The sequence below is a fragment of the Lepisma saccharinum genome, chromosome 7 (genome assembly GCF_977018435.1).
Source record: "Lepisma saccharinum chromosome 7, izLepSacc3.1, whole genome shotgun sequence".
In the NCBI taxonomy this organism is placed as follows: Eukaryota; Metazoa; Arthropoda; class Insecta; order Zygentoma; family Lepismatidae; genus Lepisma; species Lepisma saccharinum.
Genome location: NC_139235.1, coordinates 14,848,650 through 14,871,885, shown reverse-complemented (window position 1 = coordinate 14,871,885; position 23,236 = coordinate 14,848,650). Strand labels below are relative to the sequence as shown.

Sequence of the window (23,236 nt, the reverse complement as noted above, 5' to 3'; positions counted from 1 at the left end):
CGCATTTGGACTGTTGAAACGACATCTTCAGCATCGCAGCCCATGCACCTTGGATGGTCTATGGAAAGCTTGCACGGAGGAGTGGGACAGAATTCCCATGCCTGTCCTGCGCCAGAGCTTGCTGCAATGGAAACTGCGATGCCGGGCGATAGTCCACAATGCTGGGGGTCCAATAGAACATGATCGGTGGTGGCGGCACGGTATCTCTTAAGGTGAGTACCCATCAAAAATGGTCAGATATAAAGCGAACAACCTCTGTAGGTGTACAAAACAGTTTACGAACTTTATTCTGAAATAACTGAACTTAGTTTTACACTTTTTCCTTTAGTTATGGAGTTACACAGTCCTTCGTCTGAGTTTAACCCAGAAGATTTTTCTGTCTCTAACAATACCACTTCATCCAAATCCAAATCAAAAGTTCGATTATTGAATGAAACTGTTGAGAGAGTTACCGTTGGAGGCACCTTCCAACTGCATGGCTATACTGATGAGGATTCTTTACCACCAGCAAGAATAACTGATCTTGAGATTACTGAAGTGTCTGTAGAAGATATGGCAGTTGCTCTTCAATGGACTTCACCAGGAGATGATTTGTACGATGGGAATGGTATGCAGATTATTTTATTTTTGTGTAAATTTGAATGTGACACTTATATCCCCCGCTGGAAATTTCTACTCTTCACAGTAGACAGAATATACTGTCAAGCCTCATGTGGTTTTATCCATTTTCTTACTCCTAAAACTGCACACCGACACTCCCCACATTCTGTTCTTGTCTGATACATGGTTGGAGAGCCAAGCCATGGTGCTACTGTTAGCAAAATGTCAAAAGAACATGAAAAGATTTTGACAGGTACATGCATTCCAACATATAACTCAATTTTCATAGGTTTGTGGCTTAACCCCTTTTCTCATTCAACACCTCAATTGTACCCTACTGTGTTCTCAGAAATCTACTGAAACCCAATGGTTTTCTACTGAACACCTTTAGTAGGTCTAATGTACATCTACAACCAGTGTTTGAAATGGAAAATGTGAGCTGGGGTTGATGTTTTGTTGAGCCTTGGTTAGGTTCTACGGTTTAACATGGTGACAATGAGACAGCTGGGGGTATGCTTTGTGAAAATGTTGCTAGCTGGGGGGATACCATCCTCCTGCATCTCCCCTCACTTTGAGCACTGACTACAGTACATATACAGTAGAGGAACTACAAGTTAAAATAGTCTCATCAGTATTGTATTTAATATGCACGTAAATATAACATTTCATTTCTCCTTGTTAACAGTTTTTATTTGTATCTATTTGAAAAACTGAACACAGTAGGTGTTGGTTTCAAAATACCTATATAATGAAAACAGTAGACAGAATTTTCATCTTATAAGGAAATGTTTTTAAATTTATTTTGGACAAGATTTGAAAATGTCATATTTCTTCTTTTGCACTTTGTCTTGTTTTATATTGCATTTCTACACTGTGGGCCAAAAGTCATGATCAGATATCATTGATAGTGCAAGAATGTATTATTCGCAGCAAAATTGATATAAAAGTTGTCATAATTTGAGAGTAATGCTTATCTTCCTCATATATGTTGTGAGGTAATAATTCGTCTGTTTTCCTACAGAGGTCAGTCTATCCCAATACTGTGATTAGGAGTCAGATTTTCTGATAGAGGTCACATCCAAATGCTGGAGTTAGAAGCCAAATTGTGGCAGCATGAGTTACTGAAGAGTTTGTTTTACTACCTTGTGTTTCTGAGGGGACTTTATTTTTGTGTGTAAATGGCAGATACAAGTCAATTTAATATTGAGGAATGTCTCGTTAGTGTAGTGTAGTAATGTATTTCATTAGATTAATCAAAATGCAGAAAATGAATGATGAAGTTTGCCACTGTTAAAGAGAGCCATGTTGCCAACAAATTTTCTGGTGTTGAGTCTCACGTGAACTAGAATAATAAAAAAATAAATAAATAAAATAAAACCATGAGCAGAGTATATGAAAGCAAAGTACAATGACGTGATTATTTTATGTATGCTACCTGTTCATTCCAATGATATTCAAACCTTGTAGGTTTATTGTATTCACCGTGTATTATTGGAAATACTCAATTAATACTTGTGTGTTTTCAAGTGGTATTTTATATCCACATTAATAAGCTATTAATGTTTAAGATACATATGTACATACATATAAACTATTAACCACTGAGAGACATGTAGACTGTCCATGAGTCACAGTCATAGCAAAACTATTATTAGTGTTAGCACAAATTACTACTAATAGTGATTAAAACTTTTACATTTTCTCCCTGTTTTGTATGTATTTCTGATAATTTGTGTCAGTTTTGGCTAATCACAACAATGAGGATGAGTGATGATTAGTTGACACTGATGAAGAGACACTCGCAAAGAACAGACCAGGACTCAAACCTAGAAACTTCAGTGGTGAACCAACCACTTGCTGTTATCCTTCCTTTAATACACTTTACATAGGCTGTACAACATCCATGGATTTACAATGAAAAAAGATCCCTTTTGTCATTATTTGCATGTAAATGATTTTGTTTATTATTGTAATTACTAGTTTGAAGCAAGTGAAATTTATTTTAACTCTTTCAACATGTATGTGTATATTTCAGCATCATCTGTGGAAATTAGGTACAACAACAGCACAACAATAATCAGAGATTTTGAATCTGGGTTCAGAATAACAACTTCTGATCTATTAAATGGATCTCTTGTGCCACCTCCATCTGGTTTACAGAACAATATAAAATTAAAAGTAAGTGCAATGAGGGAAATCTTGGACTTTTTCATTAAGCAGGAATTCCAATGCAATAATAGCATATCAATGTATTTTATTGAAATTAAACAGTAAGGAAATAAGTTAGATAGAGCACACATAGATATTGGGTATGTATTGTGTTATCATATACATATATAATATAAAGGTATAAATTTCAGCAAAAAATGCAGGCTTGATCAAGACTCAAACCTGGATCACTGGCATACCATGCCATTTCTCTGCAAACTGAGCTAGTCCTAGAAATCAGTTAAGCTGGTAGCTCAGTTGGAAGAGCAATGTCACAGTATCCCAGAGATCTACGCTCTAGTCCTGGTTGAGACAGCTTTTTCCACTGAAATTTCTAAATAGTACATCTCCTGTGTGTTCCAAATAGAAAGATATACTCGGCAATTCAAACCAAAATTCATTTCCCTTGAAATCATATTTAACGATGCACGTTTTTGTTCATTCATTTTATTTTGTGCGTGTCCATGGAGTTTGAATTAAAGAGAGTCCACTGTATAATAACGTTTATTCCAATTTTACCCCTCCAAAATTTACTTGCAATCAGAACCACTGAATATTAGGGAGCACATCATTACCTGTTATTTCTATTCTATCTGCCTTTTTCACATCTCTCCTTAATAACTTTTCTCCATGCCCTTTTATCCGATGTTGAAAACTTCAGGCAGGTTTGCACACAGATCCGTCTGCACTCACCAGCATCCTCCTCCTACTCCTCACTTGACATGATGGTGGATATCCATGGTGATGGCCACGTACAGACATGATGCTTGACTGTTGTCCTTTTTCAGGGCTGGTTGCTTCGGCAGAAGTTGTTACAGTCTTGGGCAGGTTCAGACTTCCGTGGTCACTGCCCTGTTCTCATAAGCAACCAACACTTTTCATTGGATACTGGGTGATTGTCGGTTTAGGCATATAAACCTTCATTTGGTTCATCCCAGAGCACCTGATGTATTTATCACCAAGGTATAAAGGTTAATGAAAATGAACAAATGGAATCATGGCTGTGACACTGCCAAGTTAGAACCCTTGTTGTTGCAATAGATATCTTTTCCATCAGAAATAGCTATAGAGTGACCACAAACAAAAGACTCTGTGCATCTTCCCCTCCATCAGTTCAACTTGGGCCAAAAGGAAGCCTGCCCCACTCTACCTCTCCCCTCCATGCATGAGTATGATGTACAGGACACACAGTTCTGTGCAGGTCCTTTTTCTTGTGGTCCCACTATACTCAGTAGGTAAGGTTCATAACAAAGATGAGTCACCAAATAAAGAGATAAGCGAGGGAACGTAGGACCACACAGAGCATGATCATAGCTGACTGGAATGACAATTATGAAAATTTGTACAATTCAGTCCCAAATTTCACTAATTCATTCCTGCCTCTGTCTCTGCAATTTTATATAGTAATTGCTTATCTCATACTCAAAGAGTCGGCACCCCTGCCTGGATTAAAAGCAGAGGCTGAAAAGGGGCACTCAGCACACATAAGGACAAAACACAAGACAACACACACACAGTCCTGCAGATGATTATATTTCTCAGTAGGTTTAGACGCCAGAGCCTTATTAGTATGTAAAATACAGTCCAGAGTGTACTGCATGGAAGTGAAGTTCGACAATTGGGTCTACTCCATGGAAGGATCACCCCTTGCACCTCACTAGAGCAAAGGAAAGGGAAAGGCCTTATCAATATTCCAAACTGCCAATATTATAACAAAAGTCTTAATTTATAAACTATTTTATATCTTTCTCGACTTTCTGCTTGTTATAAGAATTTTGGATTTGGAAAGTTTACTAAAAATAAATATATCTTATTATTAGAGCCTGGATTTATAAGCAAAATGCATATTCTTTTCCAGACTTCTAATGGTAAGAAGAAAGGTTATACTTCGTATTACATACCTTGATGAGCTATTTAACTAAGGTTGAAAGTGCTTATAAATGCTTATATCTGCAGGAAACAGTTATGCTTGCTTATTTTATGATTTTGGTTTAAAATAGCATATTTTACCCAAATCTGCCATATTTCAATCCTATTTCAATCACACGATGGCATCGGGACGACGAGATCAATGCTTCTAGTCACACGGGAGAAACGGCATCCAAGAAAAGATACAGTACATCCATAATCATTTTTCCAAATTACCTGATGATATAACACAGTTGAAAGCTCGAAATAATGCATTGCAACGTACATTTTCTCTGATTTATGACATTTCAGTAATGTTGTCTTCAGAAACTCAGTGTTGCTAAAATTGTGTCCGACAAGATCAGTCGGGTATTACTGAAAATTCCCAGTTACAAAACACTGTGTCAAATTTATAAAAAGATTTCTGGTGAAGAAACAAGACATTGAAGAAGAATTCACCTAAGAAGAGCTGTGGTGTTTTTCACATGCGCCTGTGATGTCATGCGATATGGAAAGAACATTTTCACTGTACAAATCATTCTTCACTGACAGATGCAGGAGCTTCACACAAGAAAATATCAGGACGACCTTCCTTACATACTGTAACAGCTTTGAATAAGGTAATAGATCTAATAAACAAATATTTTTTTTCAGATTTTCCTGTATTTGTTTATGCTTATTTTGGTGCTTATTTTTTTCATTTTTTGTGCTTATTAACTTGCTTATTTTACTGTTTGATTGTGCTTATAAATCCAGGCTCTACTTATTATCTATTTTCTACTTTTCAACAGGTATCCTCATACACAGCAGAAGAACTTAAAGGAAATGTTTTATTCTTTGTAATACAAACTTGTGATGAAGTTAACAACTGTGCTGAGACTTCCAATGTAGGTCGAGCATATTTTCCAAGTTACGTAACACACACGGTAAGCACTATTTTACAGTTTTTACCTGCATTTAATGATCGAATACAATGAAAACAATATTACTTAATGAAATAAATGAATAAATGCTTTTACTTTTCATTATATCTTGCCTTGTTAAGTTTCTACAATCATAAATTGCAATTTTCATCCAATCTTCTTTTTGATGCTTTCACAGGTAGTATAGTGATTACGGAAAATTGAATTTCATTAGAAAATAGTTAAAACTAAATTTTTATGTACTTAGCTCCACATCAAAATAGACTAGAAAATTAAAATAAAACTTCGCTGCTTCCAGAAGTCAATTATTACAAAATTATATGTCAAGTCTTACTTTGCCAAAAGAATGAAAGCCACTTTCAATCTTGGCTGTTTTACCTGCATGGAATTGCATCAGTAATACTGCTATGGAATCTGTTGCCTTTCAAATACTGATGATGTCAATGGTGCCTGGTATCTACCAGTGTGGAGCTGTATGTTACCTTATAATTTAGCAGCACATGGATCGAGTTTGTAAACATGCCCATGTCAGGGAACAGTTGAAATAGCTTTGGCATGTTTCCATGCCAATACCAGTAAACAGAGAGTAGGCCCAAGTATTTTTACATTGTCTTTTGAAGTATTAAATAGTAATATACTATACTGTTTATATTTTATTTTAGGTAGTACATCAGGAGTCCCAAATTAGTACATTGAGTGGACTTATTATTCTTGTAGTGCTGGCAACAACTCTTGTATCAATTGCTATCATTGTAGCAGTCTTAAAATTTATGCATTGGAGGCGAAAAGTGAGGGTAAGTAAAATTATATTTGATTAGGATGAAGCACTTTATCAAGAATACAGTTATATTAACTTTTGGTATGTATCTACTTTGTAGCCAGCCCCCGTGGCAGAGTGGTTAGCACATCACGCTACGACGCAAGGGGTTCCGGGTTCGAATCCTGGCCTGGGCATGGATGTTTGTGAGTTTCCATTCATCAATTTCATCATATCATCACTCATCCCCATCTTCGCAAATTAGCCAAAAGTGGCACAAGAAGCGAAGTAAAATAAAGCAAATCAATCAATCAATGTATCTACACTCATGCTCATAAATTAAGAATAATAGAGGTTTTGGTGCCCCATGATACAGCACTGAAACAACTAGTTCTGGTAGCACAGACACATGTTGAACACACAAGAAAGACATCCACATACCCTGTTTAACCCTGTTTATTGCAGAAAACATGAGAAAAACCAAAGAGCGCACATATGATACAATCCAAGGGAGATTGTAAATTGTTGTTCCACAGTTCTTTGAGCATGTGCACAGGTTTCAGTATGGAATGTGATGCCCATGCACATTGACACATGCAGTACAACAGCTTGGCATACTCTGGATGAGGTTGTCGAGCAGCTGTTGGGGTATGGCCTCCCATTCTTGCACCAGTGTCTGTCGGAGCTCCTGAAGAGTCCGAGGAGGTGGAAGACGTGTGGCGACACGTCGGCCTAGAGCATCCCAAGCACGATTTGGTTGAGGTAGGGGAAATATGCAGGCCACTCCACTCATATGATGTCTTCTGTTTGAAGGTACTCCTCCACAATAGCAGCTTGGTGTGGCCTTGCATTGTCATCCATCAGGAGGAACGTAGGACCGACTGCACCTCTGAAAAGACGAGCGTAGTCTTGAAGAATAACATTCCGGTACACCTGACCGGTTACATTACCTGTGTCGAAGATATGCAAGGGTGTACGTGAACCCAGGATAATGCCACCCCACACCATGACACCACCACCTCCATACTGGTCCCTTTCGACGATGTTACCGGGTCGGTATCTGGTTCCTGGTTCACGCCAGATGGTTACACGACGAGAATCATTATTGAGACTATACCTGAACTCGTCAGTGAAGAGTACCTGAGATCATTCTTCCATTGTCCATGTCCTTTGTTCTCCACACCAGTTGTTACGGGCTACTCTGTGACCATGTGACAGTGGAATGCAAATTGCAGGCCTCCGGGCGAATAAACCGTGCCTGTTGAGTCGTCTGTACACAGTGTGTCTGGAAACAACTGTTCCAGTGGCAGCTGCAAGGTCTCGAGCAAGATCATAGTAAACCCAAGTTATTTTGTACAGTACCCGGACATGATTTCAAGCTGCAACGTGCACCTCAAATATTTACTTGTACAAGATTCAGCATTATGATTAATTTATGAGCACGAGTGTACTTTGCCGCAAATTTTCATAACATCATATGGCTTCATTTGAAAGCTGGATAAGTTTTGTAAGCAGCGGGTCTTGGATGAAATGCCTGATGATTCTGGTCTAATTTTAAACAGTAAATCCAGCCCCAATTAGACTGAACATAAAGTGGATTTAAAACATATTTTGACACACACACACACAACCACTTGCTCACCCACTCACTATCTCTCTCTCTCTATTTTTTTTTGGCTGGATGATTTTCATTCAAATATGGGCATGTTTAAAATACATGGAGACAAATTAAACTTCAAATAAACATTTTTCTTCTGTGTATAATAAATAACCCATGGCATACCAGCCCGTGAGGGCCAATGCCTACCTAAAAACTGCCAGCCTTACTCTGGTGGGATATCATCCAACCAGTTACGGGGTGGGGTGACTTGTGGTCAGCATAACAAACCCCCAGTCACTGTTGTAGGTTTCCATGACTTCATTATGCTACTTATTTGTAGCTCCCCAATTCCCTCACAATGGTGGGTGACCACCAGTCCCATGCACAGGCCAAAATCTCAGAAGAAGAAAAGTTGTTATGCTTTCCCAAGGATATTTGAACCAGGGTGGCCAGTCTAGGACCATGATAAAATTAAAGTATAATTCCCGGTTATCAAGGCGAACTTTCCAAAAATTCAAGGGCACAAGCAGATGTTTTCTTTATTTCAACCTTACGCATTACCACCTCTCACCTCCCCCCCCCCACAAATATATGAACAATATAAAGGATCTTTGTGATTCCAATGTATCCATGCAAAAATTCCAATTCAATTCAATTCAATTAAATGGTATTTAATGTAGGGTGTGAAGTTTACATTTGCCAGACTAGAAATACATCTACACAAACACAAGTCACAAATGTTACGGGATATACTAATCTACGAAAAATTGTTAATTGTATAAGAATTTCAAATTTACCTAATCAACTTCAAGATATCCTATGTTACAATAATCTTTCGTATGTCAGATAGATCGTTCTGCAGGATTGAGAGAATTCTGTTTTATTTTTCACACAGCTTTCTTTTATTTTCCTTCTTCAATAGGAATAAAAGCTAGACTGTGAGAAAAACTTGATTGATTGATTGATTGATTTGGTGTTTTAAGTCCACTTTATGCACAGGAAAGCTAATCGGGACTGGACCTACAGTTTAAAGTGGGATCCGAACCACTATGAGCCTCCACCGGGTATCGAACCCAAGACCCCTTCATTACAAGGCGACAATGCTACCACTGCGCCATCGGAGAGGCTCTGAGAAAAACTTGCATCAGGGCATTGATAAATATGTAATAAATTCAAGCAGAGTTCAAGCATAATTCCACTTTATTTTAAAATTTTCCATATTAATTTATTCCATAATTTTGAGCCAATGATTCACGCATAATTCTTGGAATTCAAGGAATTCCCGGTGAGTAGCCACCCTGTAAACCTGCATTCATCCCATAGCCAGAGCCCAAAGCATAACATACACATGAGGGTCAAAGTGACGCAGCCAGTGAAACATACCAACCTCACCTGTGTGACTAATGGTTAGATTATGCAGAGTGTATGCCTAAGAAGCATTGGATAAGTACCGAGACAGCCAGCAGTGTTGCAAATATACAAAGCATTCCCTGACATTCGCTACGAGACTCGGTGGCAAGCAGCCCGGCATCAGCGCTTGTCTTTCCCGGTGAACGGGTCCACGACAGTCCGTAGAGTTGGCTATTAAAATTACAGTTTTCATATTGTGTACTAACCTTGACTACAGAAGGTGTTGAAAATAATGTCCCTCTGCTGCAACACATTCCTGGCATCTCCCAAGGAAATTGGCATTTACATGTGCAAGTTCGTCTATTGTAATTCTCCCGATTTCTCATACAATATCCCTTTTAACTCATGGATGGTGTGCGGATTGTCTTTGGATACTTTATTTTTTAGATTTCCTCATTTTTCTTTCCACTTTTATTCTGAACTGGCCCTGTTACTCTAAACCTTTTTACGAAGTTTAATATAATGGTCCTATGTGGACCGGGAACACCAGGAAATTTCGTTACAAAACGTCGTCACACTTCTCCACAATTCCTCTTTCCGAAGTAACACTCGACAAGATAAATCCTTTGTTGCAATGTAAACTTTTGTGCTGCCATATTAAGCCACAATCTTCAACACACGGACACGACACAACACAACTTCCGAGGGAAGATTATACTGGCGTCAGTCTGCAACGTCAACAGAAAAGGAGAGAGCGAAGGCAGGGAGAGCGAAAAAAAACAACAGACTGTAGCGTGTGACTGTCGCGGACCTGTTCACCGGGAAAGACAAGCACTGATGCCGGGCCACTTGCTGCTGAGTCTCGTAGCGAATGTCAGGGAATGCTCTGTATAAACATGACTTGCACACTGACCTCTCTCTCACATCTAGGTAAGGGTTAAAATTTGATAATGTGTTCTTGGGTAAAATATATGATGTAATTTAATCGATGGGTATGAAATAGTCTTTGCAGGTGGACCTACTACCTTCACGGAAACCACCATACACCAATGTGGATAAGCAAGATAACAGCCAGTCTTTTGAAAAAGAGAAGAACAGAAGGAATGAGCTCTATTGCAATCCAGTGAGACCACATGGAGGTGTAACTTATCTTCAGTCAAATGTGTGATGCTAGATGATATAAACAAACCAGGTTTATAATGAATATTATTAACAATAACTTTTGTTTCTTTAGTGCAAACATTCTTTAATTTGCCTAACATTTCAATATAGGGTACGTTCTGAAAGTATCCGAACTTATTTATTTGCAAACAATTTATTGATGACAATTACAACTGCTGTCAATATTCTTCAATGTAGGCACCTTCAGCCTCAATACAGTGAGTATAGCGACTTTTCCACTGTTCACAGCAGTCCTGGAAGTCCTTGACTGACACCCTCTTTAATGCTGCAGTCGTGGCAGCTTGAACCTCTTCAATTGATGCAAAATGCTTCCCCTGGAGCACCCTTTTGACCTTGCGAAACAAAAAAAAGTTGGTCAGTGCCAAGTCTGGGCTGTAAGGGGGATGAGGCAGCGTTGCCATGCATACGTTGGCCAAAAACTCACCTACCAACAGCGCTGTGTGAGCCGGCGCATTGTCGTGGTGAAGCACCCACCTGTCGGTGATGTCAGACTGGACACGCTGGACCCTCTTGTCAGAGACGCTGAAGCACTGTTTTGTAGTAAGCTGCATTCATGGTGGTCCCAGCAGGTACAAACTCTTTGTGCACGACCCCCTTCGCATCGAAAAAGACAAGGAGAATTGTCTTCACCTTTGATTTTGACATCCGGGCCTTCTTTTGACGAGGGGATGTGGGGGTGTGCCATTCTGAACTTTGTCTCTTGCTTTCGGGATCATACTTGCCTCCCGTAGCATGGTTCAAGTCTCCGTAAATTTTTTTCAATTTAACACAAAATTTCACAGCGTAGCGCTGTTCCAAAGTGCGCTCCATTTCCACCAACTGCAAATTCTCGACGCAACGTTTTTTTCCATGTACACAACACGAGTGATTGCACCTCAACCACTGCTCTCAGGCAAGTGAGCGAGGCCTTGTTTTGAAGGTTAAGGTCCCCACTGCCACTTGGTGCAGCTTACCTGAACCCTCGACCAATTCTCGCGCCGTGCTGCGGACAGTTCGAATACTTTCAGAACGGACCCTGTATGGTACATACATCTCTGTCACTGTATTCTTGGCTCTTGATAATGAAAATTGAGGAATTTTAGCCACTGAAGAAGCAAGCCTATTTATTGATATTATTATTTATAAGATGAATGTGACTGCATGCAGGGACTTCACATAGGAGGGGTGGGTCATTTGGACCCACAACCCCAGGACTAAATAAAAATGACCTTTTTAAACACCTGAGTACAATTTCTTTTTCTTGTTCCTTATGTATATAATAAATGAATGCAACCCGTTTTAACAGAAATACAGTGAAACCTCAATTTTATGCTTTTCAGGGGACCAAGCCGAAAAACTTAAAATGCAGGGAAATGTAAAATCGAGGAACATTTTGCAATACTTTGTTATGTTGGGACTATCAAGATTGAATGTATAATGTGGGAAAATGTGAAATGCAGGTTTCACTGTAATAATAGTGGCCGCGGTGGCTCAGTCGGTAATGCGTCTGACTACCATGCTAAAGGTCCCGGGTTCGATCCCCGGCCGGTTCAAATCCGGGAACTTTTCTAACGATGGAAGCAGCCCCGGCGCCCACCCAGCGTCGAATAACATGGGTACCTGGGGGAAACCCTGGGGGGTAAAGGCGGTCAGGGGCGTGATGCTGATCACATCACCCCCACTCACGACCGGATGAAGAAAGAGTGGGGCGTTACTCCCACACCCCCTATATGCCTTCATGGCGTGGTGCTATGCACAGGGGAGCACTTTACCTTTTTTTACTTTACTGTAATAACTACAACAATATTATAATGAATTGTGGCTTTTTGTTTACAAACAATCATTTACCACATGTCCATTGTACCATTGCGTCAATTGAACAAATGCATAGCACACACACACACACACAAGGACAAGTACAGAAAAACAGCTCTTGTGCTGCCATCAAGTGAGCAAGTTATGAACTAAAATGTCAATAGTTTGCAGCAAAACAATCAGCGAATGATATAGAAATATGTATATATTTCAATCAGCTCCTAAAAACTAAGAATGTATATCTATATTATCCACGATTTGTACATAACATAGATATACGTCCTCCATGCTGAGAGAGTTAAATATCACTATTATAGCCATTGTCATTTGGTAATGTCCATTACTTTGCACCTCTCCTTTTCAAGCAAAACTCTTGCATTCTGCTACGGTATAGTTGTAACTGAAGTCTCACATTATTTGACATTCATAAATATTCTGAATAGCTTTATTTTGTAAAGTAATGGTATCAGTGAATGTCTATAACAAATGTGCTCAGAGTGGTATTAGTGAAGTACCCCCTCCCCCTCTTGCTGAAGAAAAGAACCCCCAGAGGTGGGAAAAAGTTTGTTCGAGTTTTGGTTTTAAATCCACTTTATGCACAGATAAGCTAATTGGAATTACACCTACAGTTCAAAGTAGGATTTGAACCACTGGGTATTGAACTTGGAACCCTTTGATTACAAGACAACAATGTTACCACTACGCCATTGGGGAGGCACCTGGGCAAAAGTAGTATACTAGAAAAAGTGGTACCAGGACATGAAAACCTATAACCAATTCATGGAATAATAATCGACAATGATGAATTTTTATATGTATAAACTTTTCATTGTATTTCTAACAGGGATTTAAATTACTAATAAAATTTGATTTTAAAAATTACCTATTAACAATTTATTAGCTTCATTCTTTTTTAGAGTATGGCACAATTATAACATTACTAATACATGCCTTTACAGCAATGATAAATGATCTATACATCATAGAAAGTAAAATGAAGAAATGAAGCAACAAAGTGCATCTTTATTTTGAAAGTAAAGAAACATACTCCAATACCAAAATACGACCTACAAATGGGAGTATTTTCGGATACTCGTGAACTGTCACAATGCGTAAATAAATAAATTGAATCTCATTATCAAATGAACATAAGGTAAATAAAAGTTTTCTGACAAGAAAAAAAATATTATTTAGCATTTCCTTCAAGAGAAAAATGACAAGGATACAGAAATACTAACATGTAGAAAACTATATGTATATTTATATATTACACTGTGGTCATATAGCATAACTGCTTGACCCACCTTGCTGAATGCAACAAAAAATACTGACTGTGGTAACTTGTACATTTTAGGCAGTACGGATGAGCGATGATGTAATTTTCAGTTTGTGTATAATGTCACAGATTTAAGTTCAGTGTTCTATATTAGACATGATCATTGATTGTGGCTAAGTTGTATTTCATTCCATGACGAGGAAAATATTACATATTTTTCATACATATGAGACAGGTAATATAACTTTAAAAAAAAAAAAAAACATTACTTGCTTACTTTCCATCGAAGTCATACCATTATGCTACAAACACCTATTGAAATGCATTTTTGAACTTGATGAAAAAATTTCAACTTCATGTCAAATCAGGATGTAATGGACAGATATCATGCTTTAAACTAGTCATGTATCATGTATAAACTAGTCATGTATGATACCAGAATATATGATATTGGCATATCAATAAATGGTACAACTTTAAGCATGACTCAGTTGAGGTTTTTCGTACACAAATTCACGCATATCACTTTTTCATTAAAATATGCATTTAGAGCATAGTTCTTTGTAATATAGGTTGAAAATATGTTGAAGAAATTCTATGTTTGCGAAGGTGTCAATCCATCAAACATAAATACCTGAAGGGGACTAAACAGAAGATTCTTCTATTGGTTAAAACTATAATTTGAGAAAATATAACTAAAATGTTTTGCATCTGTAATTTCTAATGACAGTTTGTGAAAAACATTACAATTTAATGGGTCAATTCATGCCACATGTACATCGAGAAAATGGGACTGCAATTTTTAATACTATTCAATAAAAAATTTCCTGTTGAAATGTTTCTATGTGTGTTCAGAAATACAACATAACCACAGTTCATAAGTATAACATTATCATTCAGTCATCCATCATTTCTTCTCTTCTCTGTATTAACAATCTTGATGAAAACAAACTCAGAGGGTTTTTGTGATTGTGCCTGATGACTGCAAGCTAGGAATGGCTGTTGAGTGTTCAGTTTCTTCTTCCTCTTCTTCAATCCAAGGTACCATTCCATTATTTCCCTGGAAATCAAAGTATTCAGAAATATAGTACGTTCTTATTCTGTGTATTGTGTAGTTAAACCTTCTTTTCCCTCTAAGTTCCTGATGAAGGTCAGCATGAGACAGAACCATCGCCTTACATAAGGAGGGGGTTACAGATTCAAACCCCTTGTAATGGATTAAGAAATTTTTGCATTAATTGAAAAACCACATCAACATTTGGCCAAATCACTATAATTTGAAAAAAATCCCGAGTTTGTGGTTCGGATTCCACTTTAAACTGTAGGTCCAGTCCCGATTAGCCTTACCGTGCATAAAGTGGACTTAAAACACCAACTCAATCAATATAATTTGAAAGTATAACATAATTCAGAGGTAATTCACAGAGGTTCTTCATGTACAATAATTTTACTATCTTCAGAATAATTGTATCTGCATTCATCAGTTAATAATAAACTGGAAAATGGCAATAATTTGTATAAATTAAAAAAAGAAATAAAAACTCAAATATATTTTTATAATTTGTAAAATTTGAAAATAAAAATTTAAATTTACATAAAAAAAATAATATTGTAATAATATAATTAGTATACATAGATAAGTGCAGTGAAATATTAAGACATAGTAATTCAAAACTGTTAAAGACAATAATTTAAATATTAGCCAGATAGTGAATAACATCTATAATCGATAGTTATTAGTAATATTACAGGTATACATTGTATCTAAAGATATCTGTTTGACGGTTACGCAGAAAGAGGTAGTTCACTCTAATCAATTTGCAGTTCATTTTTCCGTGCATTTTTTTATCACGATTGATTTCACCATTTGTCTCACAGCTTCCTCAAAAGTGAACAAAAACTGTTTGGAAAAATGTACTGTAAGTTGATTACAGTGAAATATTACAGGTATTTGAATTTTATTATCCTAAGTATACAGAAAGTTGAACTCATCCTATTATTTCCCTATAAATATGGCCACAAAGAGAATGAAACATTGAAATGACAAGAACCAACGCAATTACTCCCAGCTTTTTAAAACTTTTATTTTAAATAGAATGGTAATGCAGACATTTATGAATAATCTTGGAGCAAACTAGACACACTACTGACTGCAATATGAGTTCCTATCTAGAATACATTACCTTTGTTTCTCCCATTGTTGTATAAGGGTTTCTTGCAACCATTATGTCAATTTTATCACCAGCAGAAGCTATCAGAGGCACAGTGAGGCAGCAGTCAAAGTCATGAGTTCGAGTGTCGTTTACCTGGAAAATAGAATACTTTCTGTTATTTTTCATTCATAAATATTATTAAAATGATGGGTGCAGTGAATGCCAAGAGAGATAGTTTTATCAATGCAGAGTATTTCATGGCATCAGCACTGCACTAGGGTGCTTATGTGCAAGCCATACAGATGAACCAACATTTAACAATGCTTAAATAGATTGGTTGATTTGGTTTATTTTACTCCACTTTAGCTAATTGTTACGATGAGCTGTAGCAAAGCTACAAAATTCTTGTAGTTGTAGCGAAAATTTTGCTACAGCTACATTTCTTCTCAGCATTTTGAGGTAAATTTTAAATGTGGCAACAGCGTCAAAAAAATTTGACATTAACGCTTACTTACGCTTCATAAAGACAAAATCTATTACTCAGAAAATATGGTTATCCATCATGTTCACGTCAATTATCATCCTTGAAGAAGTCAGTGAAATATATTTTTCGTTCAAAATACTGCCTTCATATCAGTCTATTAAAAAATGAAATATTTATTCTCAAGAAAAATATGTTGATATCTTCTTAATATATAAAAATGTGTGTATGTATGTTTGTTCTAGCATAACTCTCGAACGCCTGGAGCAATTTCAACCAAACTTGGTACGCGTATCACTTGCAACCTGGAAAAAAATACTGTGGGGGTAAGACACCCCCGGCACTCCTGGGGGTGGGGGTGGGGAGGGGGTGACATGTAAAATAATAAAAAACGACCGATATTAGTGTGGAATCCATAGATTTCGGGGTCGCTAAGATGAATAGTTACACTCCCAATGCCATTCAATTTATTTATTCTTGCCCTTGGAAGTAAAACTAAAAATGTTGTTCATAAATTGTTGTTACATTTATATTATAGTGAATTTGTAAAATATATTACTTTATAATTTGTATACTGTACTTATGCTTTTAAATACCTGTAAATAAAATTAGTTGCATTTTACGCTATAGTTAGAATTCATTAAAGACCTGGGCAATGCCGGGTAATCAGCTAGTATAATCATAAATAATCCTACCAGATTTTATTTGTGTATAGTTGCAATCATTAATTTTTGCAACACACTAATTGCAATACTCAGACATCAGATTTGAATTTATATGCCACTTACATAGCTACGTTATTCTCAAAGCTTGTAGTAAAAACAAGTAACACTGCTATCAACATTATTGAATGACTGGAATCATGATGATAAATAACAAAATTTATTTTCCAATAAGTAGAACTGTCACACTAGGGGCTCCTTCTGAATATCCACATGGTTGTTTTAAGTTTTTTATGCAGAAGTAGCATAAAAGTAGTGAGTAGCAAACAGGAGTACTGTATCGAGGTACTTTTTGGTAAATGTAGTTGCAGCTGTAGCGAAGCTACATTTTTGGAATAGTAGTTGTAGCGAAGCTACCTTTAGAATATAGTGTTCTGATCACTGATGCAATTTATGAAGGAACACTCACAATGCCCAGGCTGGGATTTGAACCTGGGGCCCCTGGTATCGTAGCATGCTGTGCTAACTATTCCATCATGGAGGTCAGCTAACAGTGCTTAAAAAGTAATGACTAGAGCCATGAAGTCTAGCATAATGCCTTTTTTTTACCTGCTGCATTTATTGATATACATTTTCCATGTTCCTAATGTTTTAGAAGCTTTTCTGTTTTGTCTATTTGTACCCTACTGCCTATTTTTAATTTTAATACCCCCTTTTTTTCATTTTCAATGAAATTTTAGAAGGTTTTTGTAAAAAATTATATGAAACTTTTTCTTTCAAAAATGTTATTCATTAGCAAATTAGGGTGTTACCAGAGACAATTACAAAGCTGGAGAAAAGGGGTGAAACTCTTTAGCATCTATGAAAGTCTTCGAGGAATCGTTGAAGAAAACAATTTGTGGCATTCTTAAAGGTGGAAATCCTTTTTTTATGATATGAATCTGGTTGCAATAGCCTGTTTCGTCTATGCTCCAATTACAGTAGTCTCACTTATCCGACATAAATCGGCCGGCAGAACGTCAGATAAGCGAAAATGTCGGATAATAGGAAGGTGTTAAGAAAAAGCCTATTAAATGTCAAACTAATGTTATAATTTTACGCATTACGAACCTAATACAGTAATCATGTTTTACAACAATACAGAAAAAAATAACTGGAAAAAATGAACTTACAGTTACAGATTTGTCGGGAGTCGGGAGAAACAAAAAATAGACTACGCTCACGCTCGCAACTTGCAGTTCTTGTTGCCGATTGATGATTTTTTTTTTTTGGTGGTATGTCGGATAATACGGAAGGTTGGATAAAAGAGACTACTGTACTTCTGTAAAGCTAGAGATATTTAATTTTCTGCAACATAGCTCTCTATGAATGTCGAAAACTTAAAAAAGAAGAAATTAGAGAAAAAATCACCATGTGGTTATGTGCAATCGAGAAAAAGGGAATTAAAGATTGTAATTTCCATGTAGATTTTGACTTTTTTTTAATGAACTTATAGATGTACATAAGTGACTTGGAATTTGCCACTTCCTTTCGGTTTATTGTGCCTATTTTTTAGGTGCCCATTTTCCACATTATAAATTCCTATTTTAACCAAAATAAATGTCTGAACTTCTGGGCTCTATTTATGACAAATGAAGTTCGAGGCAACTCTCTCTTTATTTGTGGTTCTGAGTCAAGTTGCCACGAATGAGTCATGCTGAACAAGGGTACAGAGCGTACCAATGCACTTGGAAGATTAGGACCTAGGATACGGTTAATATAATTTATTGAGTTAAAAAGACCCATGCATAGCAGACTGAAGTGGCACACACATTTGTAGCACAGCAAGCAACACTGAACTTCCAACATGATATAAATATGACACTAACATGGAATGAAGAATGATAAAAGACACAGCAAAGTTTCAATGTGGTAAAAGACACAGCAAAGTTTCAATGTACTCACCTGCAGTATCCTGTCATAGGGCTTTAAAATACCACTTAAGTCAGCCGGCCCACCTTTCCTTATCCTGTTTATGTACACTCCTCTTTCGTACAACCCATCAGAAACACTGAACCCAAAGTCTTCGTACACTCTGTCCTTGAATAAAGTCACCTGATAAATTTCAATTGGCATATGCTGCTGCGTGCCATTGGGAAGATGCGACGAGTTTCCTATGTGGCACTGGCTTGACGGTGTGCAGTGTACATTGTAAAACACTTCCTCTTCATACATTTGGTAATACGAGTAACTAGGTATGTACGTATCGTCACTTGGTATTCTTCTCCGGTTGGGAAGAGTGCTACTGCGCTGAGAATAGTCAGGTTTTGAAAATATGTCTATGTCTCTCACTTCGCCTGTATTTTCACTGTTCTTTTCATGGGGAATGGAACTGTCTGAATTGTTCTTGGAACAACTTGTCTTCTTATCTGCATTCTCACATTGAGAAGGCAAGATCCGAGGTAGAGGAGAGTCTGTATAAAAAAATATATATTAAAAGACTGAACTTATAATTTATGATAAATTACAGACATTACTGTTCAAATATTTCTTTACATTGTTAATATGATATGTATAGAAAGTAGTGATGGGACCAATTAATCAGTACTCTATCGGTATCGGCCGATATAGGCATATCTGTTTATCGGTAAAATTACCAATTATTTTACTGATCCGATAATTTAGTGCAAAATTCTGCCATTTTGTTGTAATTTTTATGGATAATCTCCATGCTCTATTTTCTAAAAAAGTAAATGTCTAAATATGCAATTTCTTTTTCACTGCAGTCACCTTGAAACACAACATTTATTAAGGGGGTCAATGAACCTTTCAGGTTCTTCAAGGACCATTTCTAATTTTATATCGGATCGGTAGAATATCGGTATCGGTAAATTTTATATTGGTATCAGCCAAAATTTCATATCAGCCCATCCCTAATAGAAAGATATTGGCTTGAGTTTTTTGTTGTATTAGAAAAAATTACCAGAGTAGTTACAAATATTGCCAGTGATTTTTTTCTGGCAGTGTTCAACTGTATGCAAAAGTAGAACCTCTTTCATAGGCGTAACTTGGCAGAGGCAAGGGAGAGAGAGCAATTGCCCCCCAAATTTTCAGGTTTATTAAAATTTACAAGTTAGGTGTACTTTTGTTAACCTCGTGGGATCTGAGGGGCAAAGTAATAAAGTGTAAGACAGTATTTGAAATTTTGAAAATGTCACAGTTATAACAAATAATTTTGGATGCTATTTTTATGAGGTGGAAAGAACTTTTTGAGTCTGTCCCTCACCCCTCTCCCCAAAAATTAACAGGGATCCCCCCCTCCCAAATGAGGTTCCAAGTTACGCTTGCGACCTGAAAGAATGAATAAATTAGGTTATTTTATGTCGCTTTTCTGCTACTTTTGGTGGCTGATCTCAATGGTGAGGATGAGTGATGATATGGTGAAATTGATGAAGAGACACTCAATGAACGCCCATACCCAGGCTGGGAATCAAACCTGGAACCCCTGGCATCGTAGTATGCTGTGCTAACCATTCCACCATGCAGGTTAGCTCGCCTATGACCTCTATCATAGTTCAGAAAAAAAAAACTAGTGCCGAGTCAAGGTGCCAATACACTTATTTATTCCCATTGAAAATTGTAACTATTAGAAAAATGAAAACTTTGAATTTTGCATTATTTTCAGTATAATTGGACTCTGCATAAACTTTTAGCATAACATTTTTGTTGACCCCATGAAATACCCAAACTACAGAATAGTATCAGACATTTTGATACCAATACCACTGGTATTATTCATCACTCATCATGTTGTGGCATGATCAAGACATCAAGTTTTTATACTTTTTAATCCATTTCAACTACTTTAATCATGAAGAAGTTTTCTTGGGCAATCAGCCAGGTAATTTCCGGATAGTCTTCCGAGGTTTCGAGAGCTAATGTCACTCTCATCTTCAGGGATTGAAGTGCAGAGAATAGTTAGGGTATGGTTATATGTATTTGATGTGGGAGGGGTACGGTGTAGGTGGTGGGCCAATCAGGTGCCTTCTCTATGACATCCGTGCTCCCAGTCTACTATCGCTAACCAGGCTGGGTCTAGTTCTAGTTCCGTGTCCATGTTGAGGTTTTCCTTTTCTCCATGGATGGCTATTGCTTCTTTGATGATACGGTCCCAGTAATTGGATGACTTATTGATGATCTTGGGGGTTGTGAAGTCGATTCTATGGCCCTCTTGGATGGAATGTTCTGCTAACCCTGATTTTTATGGATGAAAATTCTTGATGTAGCTGGCATGTTCTTTGCAGCGTTGTTCGATTGTCCACCCCGTTTGTCCGATGTAGGCTTTAAGGCAGGTACAGATATGGTAAACCTGGGTGTCTTCTGTCCTAGGTCATCTTTAGGGTTTCGAAGTCAGCTTCTGAATTTTTGTTGTGGTTTGTGGATCGTCTTAATGTTGTGAATTGATAGAATGTGGCTGATGACTGCAGAGAGGTTTCCAATGTATGGGATGATGGCCATCTTCTTCTCTTCTCGGTTGTCTGGGGGTTACAGGTTTGTTTGTTGGTTGTTCTTGTTGTGCATTACTCACTCTAGTGTCTTGTTGATGATGCCTTCAGTGTATCCATTCTGTCTTAATGCTGTGCGCAGGTGTCTTATTTCATCTTGAAGGTGCTCTGTGGCACTGATAGAGATGACCCGGTGAAACAACGTAGAGAGTACGGTTGACCGCTGGGCTGGATGCTGAAAACTCTTGGCGTTGAGGTATAGGTCGGTGAGAATAGGTTTTCTGTATACACTGTCCTAAGATCCCATCCGGTTTGAGTGTGATGAGGATGTCCAGGAAGGAAAAGCTGCCGTTGGTCTCTGTCTCCATGGTGAGTTTGATGTTCGGGTGCTGGTTGTTGAGATGATCCAGGAACGTCTGTAGCACTGCTTCACCGTGCGGCCAGATGACAAAGGTGTCGTCTACGTATTTGTAAAAAGCAGCAGGATTCTGTGGAGCTAAACGGAGTGTCTCATGTTCGAAGTTCTCCATGAAGAAATTGGCTATTGCAAGCAAGAGCAAGGATCCCATTGCCAATCCATTGGTCTGTTCATAGTACCTTCCCTTGTAGCTGAAGGTTGAAGTTACGGTATATTTGAAGACACTGATGATGTTTGATGCAAAGTGTTGCTCTAACAGTTTCAAGGAATCTTGAAGAGGCACTCTGATAAAGAGCGATACTATGCCTACCTGACAACCACCTGGCTGATATCCTGAGAAAACTTCATCATTCTCTGCCAGGAAAGCTTCAAGAATTACTTTAAACATGTTTTAAACCTTTCACGATTCATTTTTTCAGCTCATTGCTGAAGATGGATTGAGGTTGATTCAAAATTTCAGGGAACAAAACAGGATACATGTTTTGATTTGATCTCATGTTTTTAATATGTTGGCAAAACGTGTCGTGAAATGCCACTCTTTTCTTTTTAGTTCCACAAAGTCACACCATTTCAGAGCAAAGATGGTCTCTTCTGATATGAAAATGTGCAATTTAAGCAAATAAACAATAATAATAATAATCTCTCTCCTACCTGACTGACCACTATCCATACTATGTGAACTTTGTGAACAGTTCTCCCACTGATCATGCTCCAGACTTTCTGGACAATTTGTAATTTTTTGTTTTCTTTTTACTGTAGCACTTTCTGTAAGCCACAAATGGAATATAATTAGAAATTATCTTATTACTACAGACATATTTTGCAATATGAAGTCAAAATTTAGATATAAAAATGGACTGAACTTTTTGTTCAAATTCATTACATAAAACAACAAGGTGTTATTATTATGGTGAACACAAGCTCAAATTTGACAAAGAAACTTTGCACTTATCACACAAAAATAAAAATTTCCCCAATTCCAATAGGCACATTCATAATAATCATCTAGTTGAAATGTATGGATTATACAAAATTTATTCTTTTTCAAAAGAGGTTTATATTTCATCCTATATACTGCAAAAATTAATTAATATTCCAGGAACTTTGCAAAACTTGCACAATAATTCACTCAGCAAATAAATTTAAAAAAAAATTGTGTTCAAAAACAAAATTGGCTGCAGTTGTTGTGGTTGAAATATTGGTGACTTGTCACCACTTTAAGATTTTATCCTTTCTAAACTATATACTATATCAGTGTTCCTCAACCAAGCTGCAGGCTGGTACCAGGCTCTGGCGTTGGTCACGAGAAGTTCTTCTGAAATTTGTCATTTTGGTTGATGCAGAAATTTTTATTAACACATATTTTGTAGTGGAAATATTCTGATTAGCAAGAACTGCCATTATCCAGTCAAAATGCAATGCCAATGAAAATCAGCACTT

General features: G+C 37.3%; 2 protein-coding genes across 6 annotated transcripts in view; one reads left to right on the top strand and one right to left on the bottom strand.

Annotated features, from left to right (window-relative positions):
- Positions 1–11,894, top strand: part of LOC145989742 (calcium-activated chloride channel regulator 1-like) — a 69,055-nt gene extending 57,161 nt beyond the window's left edge. Inside the window, exons 18-23 of one of the 2 annotated variants that reach the window (XM_083125023.1) lie at positions 329–607; positions 2,636–2,778; positions 5,508–5,642; positions 6,302–6,433; positions 10,350–10,538; positions 11,848–11,894. In XM_083125023.1, coding sequence (XP_082981149.1) covers positions 329–607; positions 2,636–2,778; positions 5,508–5,642; positions 6,302–6,433; positions 10,350–10,514 — 854 coding nt within the window. In that variant the 3' untranslated portion in view covers positions 10,515–10,538; positions 11,848–11,894. Of the gene's footprint in view, positions 1–328; positions 608–2,635; positions 2,779–5,507; positions 5,643–6,301; positions 6,434–10,349; positions 11,746–11,847 lie in introns of those variants that run through there. The other variant, XM_083125022.1, reaches the window with a different exon arrangement.
- A 1,334-nt stretch (positions 11,895–13,228) lies between these two features.
- Positions 13,229–23,236, bottom strand: part of Grip (Glutamate receptor interacting protein) — a 96,542-nt gene continuing 86,534 nt past the window's right edge. For all 4 annotated transcript variants that reach the window (XM_083125018.1, XM_083125019.1, XM_083125020.1 and 1 more), the window contains 4 exons: positions 22,448–22,561; positions 18,839–19,347; positions 15,782–15,904; positions 13,229–14,658 (listed from right to left, as the gene is read on the bottom strand). In XM_083125018.1, the coding sequence (XP_082981144.1) occupies positions 14,551–14,658; positions 15,782–15,904; positions 18,839–19,347; positions 22,448–22,561 (854 nt within the window). In that variant the 3' untranslated portion in view covers positions 13,229–14,550. The remainder of the gene's footprint in view (positions 14,659–15,781; positions 15,905–18,838; positions 19,348–22,447; positions 22,562–23,236) is intronic.